At 44.6% G+C, this 10000-nt stretch overlaps 1 protein-coding gene across 4 annotated transcripts in view; it reads right to left on the bottom strand.

Annotated features, from left to right (window-relative positions):
- The window catches only part of LOC121706983 (arf-GAP with GTPase, ANK repeat and PH domain-containing protein 1-like), a 35341-nt gene that overhangs the window by 1763 nt on the left and 23578 nt on the right, over window positions 1-10000 (bottom strand). For 2 of the 4 annotated variants that reach the window (XM_042089167.1, XM_042089166.1), the window contains exons 7-16: window positions 8951-9072; window positions 8451-8609; window positions 6913-6993; window positions 6543-6647; window positions 5113-5272; window positions 4680-4790; window positions 4191-4328; window positions 2692-2843; window positions 1469-1559; window positions 97-319 (exon numbers count right to left, since the gene is read on the bottom strand). In XM_042089167.1, the coding sequence (XP_041945101.1) occupies window positions 97-319; window positions 1469-1559; window positions 2692-2843; window positions 4191-4328; window positions 4680-4790; window positions 5113-5272; window positions 6543-6647; window positions 6913-6993; window positions 8451-8609; window positions 8951-9072 (1342 nt within the window). Of the gene's footprint in view, window positions 1-96; window positions 320-1468; window positions 1560-2691; window positions 2844-3334; window positions 3395-4190; window positions 4329-4679; window positions 4791-5112; window positions 5273-6542; window positions 6648-6912; window positions 6994-8450; window positions 8610-8950; window positions 9073-10000 lie in introns of all 4 variants that reach the window. The other 2 variants (XM_042089165.1, XM_042089164.1) reach the window with 2 other exon arrangements.

Genomic DNA, 10000 nt, shown 5'->3' on the forward strand with positions numbered 1-10000 from the left:
TATCTATTATTGTGATTAAAGTGTGCTGCTATATATGATATATACCCTTTCCCTCTTGTAATTATTCTATTCATCATATTTATATTTTCTACTCACCGCGAGGCGTCCGGCGTGGGCTTGTGGCAGCCCTGTGTGCACGCCTCCCAGATGCTATTGGCCAGGTGGTTGCCAATAGCGCTGAGCACAAGCGTGAGCTCGTGGGGCCAGTCGTCCAGGTCCAAGGAGCGCACACGTGACAGGTGTGTGCCCAGGTTGCGGTGGATGCCCGAGCACTCGATACAGATGAGGGCGCCCAGGTTCAGGCTCGCCCACGTGGGGTCTGGGAGACAGGGAGGAGGAGGAGGGGTGAATGGGGGAGCAGGGGATGAGGGGAGGACGCAGCAGCATGGAGAGAGAGAGAGACAGAGAGAGAGAGAGAAAGAGAGAGAGAGAGAGAGAGAGTGAAGAGAGAGAAGAATGATGGGATTGGATGATGGGAGACAGAGAGAGAGAGACAGAGGGACCAACATAAAATAGAAAAAAGAAAGGGATAGTATGAGAGAAAAAGAGGTAGAAGAGATTAATGTTAAAGGAGAAGAAGCGACAGAGAAAGAGAGAGCACAGATTGGGAAAAGATAGATTCAGTGGAACAGATAAAGATGTTGAGGCAGGAAGAAAGTGATGACACACAATTACAAAATAAGAGGGAGAGCGAGAGAGATGACCAGAGCAAGAGAGAACGAGCGGGTCAGTTGAGGGTCAGGAGACGCTTCATTAAGCATAAACTGCATTGGTATTCACCCTGTTCTATTAGGCCCATTTCACAACCTGAGTTTGACCCTAGTTTAATTAGGTTCCTCGGGAGTGCCAGGAATCGGGCAGACATGATGTACGTGTACGGAGGAGGCCCATGCAAGTATAATAAAATGCTTAGTTAATAAGTAGAGTAAAAGTTTTATAGGGTCATTATTTTTGTATGTTTCATATCTGCAAAGTTAGATACCCTAAGGTCTTGAGGGCTGATTGAATGTTTAGGTCAAACCCCACTGAATACCATTCCTTATTTATTGAGATTCTGGTGGATAGTGGCTGGGCTTTGAGAAACACTGCCACCTTCTTTGCAGATGTCTAATCAAAGGCAAGGGAATAAATAACAAAGAACAAATAGAAAAGAACAAGGGAATAAATGGCAAAGAACAAATAGAAAAGAACAAGGGAATAAATAACAAAGAACAAATAGAAAAGAACAAGGGAATAAAGAACAAAGAACAAATAGAAAAGAACAAGGGAATAAAGAGCAAAGACAGATAAAGGTCATTAAAAGCAAAGAGGAAGGAGGAAGAGAAATGAAACGGAATGCTGCCAGGAACAGAATCATTTTGGTTTAACCTGCTCCTCATCTACAGGAAATACATCAATAGAATGTGTGTGTGTGTGTGTGTGTGTGTGTGTGTGTGTGTGAGAAAGACAGAGAGAGAGAGAGACTCACTGGGTGCGTCACAGTCAACACAGAAGCTGTTGCCTTTGGCATTGCGGATGGCTTGAATCGCCACCGCCTCACTCTGGCTGTTTCTCCGAGTCTGCAACACACACACACACACACACACACACACACACACACACACACACACACGCATGAACACCCCTATACTCAAACACAATGTATAATGTTTAATAACCATGTTATTAAGTAATCAAGATATATTTAAAATAAACATGACTTAAAGGTTGTATCAGCGATTGCAGGCCCAAAAAAGGCCCAAACCTTCATCTAATCTTTCCTAACGATCCGCTAGCTGCCCGCCCCATAAGCAGGCCGTCAAAAAAACGCGTCTCTGTAGGCAGCCTAGGCTCTGAGATCTCCACACAAGCATGTGTTGCCAACCACTCAAAGGCAAAATAAAGCCGACGAGTAACCAACCAATATCCGACGAGATGCGCGTTCAGGAGAGTTTCAATTGCACGGGAGGGAGGGGGAGGGAGTAGGGAGCTAGCTCTCTGTTTTGTTTGAACGTCAACAGAAGTGACGTTACCCCGCCATCACTGATACAACCTTTAATTAACTCTGCTCTCTCTACCCTGTTTTCACATAAAGATGTGTATTAGTGTTCTTACTACACAACCTCCCAGATCATCAGCAATCTGGCCGAGAGCCGGTTCTACCTCTAGGGTCTCATCCAAATCCCCTCTCTGCACTTGACCTGATTAAGCTGAGCAGCAGCAGTTGCCCACAACAACAAACTGCCTCCAATCTGGGTTAGGGTTCCTGGCTGAGAGAGAGAGAGAGAGAGAGAGAGAGAGAGAGAGAGAGAGAGAGAGAGAGAGAGAGAGAGAGAGAGAGAGAGAGAGAGAGAGAGAGAGAGAGAGATAGAGAGAAAGGGAGGCCTATGTTCCAATTGGGGGTGGGAGCACTCCCCAAAAAATGGTTCCAGTTAAAAGGGTACTTCAGTACCAAATAAGTATTCTTAATGGTTCCAGTTTTCTCTTCAATTCTCTACATTCCCCTTTTGAATCCTTTCTTGCAAAGCCTTGCAGAACAATATCCTGTCATACTGACCACTGCTGGCTCTACAGTATCACTTTTGCCATCCTGAGGGACTTTTTTCATTCCTCACATTTTTCCTCTAAGAAACCTTTTAATACAAAGGTCTTTTTGAACAATCGAGGGCGGTGTTATTTGCCAGTGTGTGGAGAGAGCTGCTAGACAGCTACCTTGTTCCTGCTGCTCTCACATGACTGCAGGCTGGCCAGGATCTGGCTCTCGATGGCCTGGACCCAGGCATCACGCTCCTCCAGACTGGGGGCCTCGAAGTGCCACGTCTGCCCTGTGCTGGACACCACCATGAAGTCAAAGTTGTCCTCGTCTGGGGAGGGAAATGGAGGAAGTATGAAGGCTGAAAATGTTTGTTCATAGCAGTTTTATAAGGAGGAGAGGTGCTGTGGAGGGTCTGGGAAGTACAACACTTTAGCAGACAGTGATTCCATGCATTACACATCCAAAAACACAGCCAATGGAACAGCCACACATCCCTTTCAGGTGTGCAGCTCTGAAAAACATATGAAAAAAAATGGTGGAACAGAAGTGAGCATGAGATCACCACGGATACGATATCATAGACAGCGAGGGAGGAAGAAAGGACAAATATACATGTACGTGATGGCTGCTATTTCAGACTGAATGCAGACAGATGAAGCCACATGGATATGCACACACACACACATGCACACACGCACACACACACATGCACAGACACACACACACACACACATGCACACACACACATACATACACACACATGCACAGACACACACACACACACACACACACATTCACACACACACATAACCCAATTACCTGTCTTATTTATGTTTCTCAAGCTACCAAAGCTTTTTAGCTTCCACATTTTGCGCTTGGCTGAGATGTGCGTGAGTAGGAAGAATCCCACAGAGGCAAACAAAGAGGAGAAAGACAGAGAGAGAGAGAGAGAGAGAAAGAGAGAGAGAGAAGCGGTGTGAGAGAGAGATGAAAGGAGAAAACGGAGAATAAAGAGCAGATTACAGCCGATCTCAGAAAGCAGAGGGAGGAAAAGAGCAAACAAAAACACCCAAACCCTTAGTCCTACTGGACAATATGCTTTCCCCTGCAGTCTCAAGGCAAGTGGCAAAGCACTCCCACACTCTTCTCTCACTCTCTCTCTCACTCTCTCTATCTCTCTCTCTCTCTCTGTCTCACTCACACACTCTTTCTCTCTCTCTCTCTCTCTCTTTCTCTCTCTCTCTCTCTCTCTCAGATGAAGACCTAAATCTCACCACAACCTCACTGACAAAAACCATTACACAGAGTCCATTTCACACAACATTAAAAAATGAAACCTCAGTTACAGCACTGCCAGCTGTCATATGGTCAGTGGACTGTTACACCGCAATGGAGGTTAATACACTGAGGTACCTCCCCCTAGTGGCTGTTCTCTATGCTTGCGGCACACTGACAGTGACACAGCTTAGCCAGTAACTGTATGTCCAAGCCTTTACAGGGGAGAGGGAGAGGTCCTACAATGTATAACACTCAACAAACATATTCCATGCACTCACATATTGAAACAAAGCTCTAGATCTAGACTAGCCTGTATCTGTTCTTAGTGTGCATGCACTGGTGTTTGTGGGGTTGGGCTTGGTCAGTAATAATTAAACATGCTGTTGGGTAGTCTCACCCTCAGCTTGCCCGGACGCTGCTTCCCCTTTCTGGTTCATGCTCTTCTTCCTCCTTGTCTTCTTCCTGTCAATCATCGGGGAGGAGGGGCCAGGCTCTTTGCCAGATGTGGGGCTGGATACGCCCTCTACAGAAGAGTCTGGGGGTGAGAGAGAACATACAAGATCTACCCGAGACTTACACTTACATTACAGTTACATTCACAGATGAAGCACGTATGCATACACAATGTGACTGCACATGACAAGCCTTAGGAATGTATTTACAAAGAAAGCTTATGAAATAAAACCTGATGGCCATATTGTGAACCAAAAACTCTATGCATCTCACACAAGACCGTACAAGAACCAAAGGCGGCCTGATTGCTGCTGATGTTTGCATAGTGTCAAATGAGCTGATGAGCCTATGAGCTGATGATATTATCTCAGGCTTGATGTCTATGTTGCAGTGGCATGGGGTTGTGAGGATGGCGGTACAGTGGAGAGCTCACCCATACTCTGAGCCTTACTGGAGAGTGTGGAGGGGTTGCGCTGCACCCCCCTGTTTCCCAGGGTCCGTCCGCCCTCATCCACAGTCAGGAGGCCGCAGGGATATGTAGGCACTAAAAACAGGATACAAGTCCGTACGATGGTATTACAAACTGTACATTCGAGAGAAGACATTCATCATAACTATATCATATATGAAATCAAATGTGACTCCCTTTCTCACTGGTTCAATTGATCTCAAGGTTTTCCCTCAAATCAGTTTACTGCTGTTCTCTAAGATTCATTTTGTTTGTCCCTCGGATTCAGAATGCATGATAAAGCATGGTAAAGCTCTTATAGAGAATCAAGGAAGCATGCAAGGTTATTTACATAAAGAAAGATTGTGTTATAATAAAAAAAACATCCTCTCTCTCTCTCTCTCTCTCTCTCTCTCACCTGCTCCTGATCCCTCTGATCCTGGGGCGTCCTTTACCAGGCCGTTCTGTCCAGCAGGGGGACCCCCAGACGAGACGGCTCGAGGTGGACGCTTCCCTGGAATCTTCACAGTCACTCGCAGCAGGTCCATCTCCTTCCCGTGGACGTTCTGCATGTACTCCTGTCGGGTCAAAGGTCACAGAGAACGCTTCAGAGAGAGGGTTCTGAGCAATGCAAGAACATGGCCAGACTGAAAGGTTTGGTTTAGTTCAGATTCTGAGTTCACTTGCATTCAGGAGAACATCAGGTAAGAACATAAAGACTCCGATAAGAGGACGGACAGTCAACAAAAATGTGTGGAGACACATATCAAATTATTTTATGTTTGAAAAGCCTATATTTGGTAGCCTGGTCCTACCAAACTCTCGTACATTTCATAATGTACAGAGAGTCTGGCCACTTTCCATTGCCAAGTGTTAACTTCCTTGAAGGTGAGTACTCTGTTGAAGTTTAAAACTATTGGATCTGCCCAGAGCCACTCTGGATCTGCATTAACCAATTGCTAACGTTTGGTCGTGACGTATGTCATGCATGTAAATTGTGAAATTATGACTATCTATACAAAACCAATTTATCACAGAATGCGGCTTGTGCCATGTGAGAAAAATAAAAATACAAGCTTTGCCTTGAATAGCACTTTCTGTAGTGGGATCTTATTTGACCCCTCGCAAACCTAGGCCATTAGAATGTTTGCCTGATATTCCTTCCTACATTGAAATTCCCTGTATGTCCCATTGAGCAGCAGTAATGTGAGCAGTCTAGCTTTCATGCAGCCTCATCCATCAAAAGCGCCCGGCTCCCAACCATACTGTATTCAGTCACAGCCTTCAGAGCGAGGGGGGGAGGACAGTGGAGGCATAGACAGAGAGAGGAAGTCTCCAGGCAGATCATTATTCTGGTCTTTTTTTGCTGCATAGAAAAGCTCAGCACAGTGGAGTTTTGATATATCTGCTCATAAGCTGGAAACAAGCACAGCATGGAGCCAGTTGCCGGATGTGTGTGATCGGGGAAAGGCAACGAGAACCAATTCTGCACACTGTGGGGAACATTCTTACGAGGTTGGGATTTATCTGTGTGCTGTGATCAATGTTTCGATTTGGGAGGATCTCTGTCAGAGAGGCTTATAAACAAGAATACAAACAAACAAACAAACAAACAAACACTTTTCTTTGCAGAAAAACTAAAATACACAGATTACTTTTAATAAATGAGGACTTACATTTCTATGCACACACACACACACACATAAATACACTTGGAAGCACGAACATAAACGCAAACACTCAGATCATATCTCTCTCTCACACACACACACACACACACACACACACACACACACACACACACACACACACACACACACACACACACACAGCCTGTGGTGTACCTACATTGACACTAGAGTGGTAGGACAGCACCCCGTCACTGGACAGGGTGACATACTTCTTCTTCCATTCCTTGTTGATTGAGCTTCCACTGCGTTTCAGTAGAACACTCTGGTGCAATATTCATAAAGAGAAAGAAAGAGAGAGACAGCATGAGAAAGGGTGAAGGAGGTTATGTGTGTGTGTGTGTGTGTGTGTGTGTGTGTGTGTGTGTGTGTGTGTGTGTGTGTGTGTGTGTGTATGTGTGTGTGATATAAAGGAAGTGGAGAAAAGAGATTTGAAGTGAGAAAAGCGCACATCACATCTCATGAATTCACACACTCCCCACACATACCAACACACACCTGTTACTCCCCACACACACACCAACACACACCTGTTTGATGGGGATTGCCCTTCCACTGCCAAAATCCCATTTACTATCTACACTCCTCCTCTCATCGCTTCCATGGCGACCCTGAAACAGTGAATGGAGAAAAATATTACATATTTATATTTATTTATACATATATACAACATATATCAGTGTATCCACCAGTCCATTACCAGGAATAGCTTTTGCTCAAGCCTGCCTGCCAATAAAAAATAGTACAGATAATGTCATGAAAAGAGTTTTAGGGCCCTATTTTCCGACCTGGCGCAAGGCGGAAAACGGGTTATTAACCCAGCGCAATGTTTATTCCTATCTTGCAGTAAGGGGTCTGGCTAGTTGTCTAAAAATATCGTACATTACCTAAAACGCATTACCCCACTGACCAAGAGAAACCTGGTCAGAAGTTAATTGCGAGTTGTGTATATGTTATTTTAAGGGTGCATTATCAACAGTGATATGGGTGGGGGCACCATGCTTCTTTCATCCACGAACGCTCACCAACGCACATGCAAAACAGTACAAATTACACGATTACAATAGGAAACATAATTACAATAAAGATATTACGAAATACATCTCACAATGAGTAGTTATTCACCATCATATGCAAATTGGTAATGACTGATAAAAGTGATTAGGCAAGGCGAGAGGAAAATATGAAGCACAGCTGAAGACCAGAAGACGCACTGTCACAAGATGTAAGTAGCAACTCCTCTAAATGGATAAATGTCCTTAGGTTTTTTATTCAGTCATTCGAACATTATTAGGGTAAGTGTTGCTTTTTTCAGGCTATGTTTTCAATGGTAACCTATTTTCAGTCAATAGTGAAAGTAACTGTGTATAACTGTTTTGTCGTTGACTATGAGACCACGGTGAAGTTAGTTTCACTTTTCCAATGAATTCAAATAATAGACGAGTGCAAATGTGTGTAGGCCATACTTTGCTAGGTTTTAGTAAAGCATGGTTTAGTGGAATAACTGTTCCATACAGTCTCGCATGCAAGCAGATTCCTTCAAATGTGCCGCTGACTATCAAAATACTGATATGCTGTTTGAAGTTGCGCTGCACGCTGTTAAAGGGAATGACAGATGTCATCCTCATTGGTTTAAATGATGTTACGCCCAAAACACACCCATGACTGATTTAGAAACATAAGGCCCACCTTCTTGCGCCATGCACCGGACTTTTCATAATGTTTCATAACTAAACCACACCCAATATGGACTGAACAAACTCAGACATTTTTTTTAACTATTCGCCAGTGACCATGCGTTTTAGACTGTCATGATAGGGCCCTATATGTCTAATTATAGTATTATTTCACCAGAGTTCTGGGTCTCTTTTGGATGAGCCTGATCCTGCCCATTACTGAAGATTCCTCAGCTAAGGACATCTGCTATTCGGGCTACAAAAAACCTTTCCTCATAGCTAGTGGCTGTTGACAACTTTAAAATGAACACTAAAGACCCTTTTTGCTGAAGTTGCTCCTAACAAGGTTCAGGAGAGAGTTCTGACAAGGCATAGGTCAAAGGTTAACTAACCGGAAATCTGGCCGTGCGGCGGCGTGGGCCACTCCTGAGGGTCCCTGGGGTGGCGCTGCCAAACTTCTCTGCCCCCGACGCAACAATCTCCTTGTGACTATTGACCGGAGTAGAAGGCAGAGATGAGGAGTAGTCACTGCTCTGACCCCCATTACTTGCCTTCAGAGAGAAAGAGAAGAGAGTGAGACAGAGAGAGAGAGAGACAGAGAGAGAGAGAGAGAGGGGGGGGGGAAGAGAGACAGTGAGGGGGGGTAGATAGAGAGAGATGGGGGGGCAGAGAGAGGAAGAAAGACAGATATAAAGCAAAAAGGACAGGGAGGGGGTAGAGAGAGATTGACAGACAGGGGAAAAGGGAATAAAATGGTCAGAGTGAGCATATGATTGTTGTGACAGACAGCGAATGAGACATACAGTATACAGAGAGTATACCAAGTACAACCCTACAGTAGCAGGAGGTGAGGGGGGGGGGGGGGGGGGGGGGGGTTGGGGTTGAGACTCACCTGCCCAGGGAAGGCTCCTGACACTGGGGTTGATCCGCCGGAGTGACTCGGGGAGTTGGGGAGAGATTTGCAGGACGCAAACAGAGCGGCCTGCCTTTTCACGGTCACAATCTTCTGAGCAGCTGCAAGGACAGAGCAGACAAAAAAAGATGGGGATCAATGCAAAGTTCCTTAACATACTGTATAAAGGAGGCCATCAGATATCATGAAACATGCTTCTCTGTCAGATCCCAATATGTTACTTTTGCAACTAGCGAAAGGTTTTAGGGGTCTATTTGCCCTTGTACTACACAGCCCTGGTTGACTCTGAATCAAAGAGACATTTGTAGATGCTTTATTACTGACCTTAGAGTCATAAACATGATAAACACCAAACTTAATGTCTTTATCTTACCGCATTGTAGCTACCACATCTGTATGGTCTTTTCAAAGAATATAAAAGAATATAATAAACCTCAAGCAAAGCGACAATATACTCAAGGAAAAACAAAAACAAAATAACAAAGACGTGCACTGAGGTAAACAACCAACAACGAATTCCCTTGCAGTATCTTACTCACATCAACCTGCTGTAGTCCATGATACACATACACACACACACACACACACACACACACACACACACACACACACACACACACACACACACTGAAGAAAAACTCAGGTTTATATTTATATTTACTGGTTGTTTGTGATAAGGTGGCTTTATTTTAGAGATATTTATCTCTCTTCCCTCTCCATTCTTCTAGCACACTCTTGTCACATCTTGTGGCCTTCCCTTTTCTCTCGTTAGAACTTCCTCTTCCATCTCTCGGTTCACATGCCGCCCTGAATATTGATGCATTTCAATGTGCGACTACATTATCGTGCTATTTCCCTTTTGAGAGCACACAGGAATATGTACAGGAAACTGCTGCTCACACTGCAATAGTCTACAGTAGTACAAGCTACTACATCTACAGTGCACGACTGCATGTCAAGCGCTAGATCAGAGAATTTATGCTCCTGTACATCAATTGGTAGGACATGGTGCAAACAGCACCAGGGTCA

Source organism: Alosa sapidissima, chromosome 4 (genome assembly GCF_018492685.1).
Source record: "Alosa sapidissima isolate fAloSap1 chromosome 4, fAloSap1.pri, whole genome shotgun sequence".
In the NCBI taxonomy this organism is placed as follows: Eukaryota; Metazoa; Chordata; class Actinopteri; order Clupeiformes; family Clupeidae; genus Alosa; species Alosa sapidissima.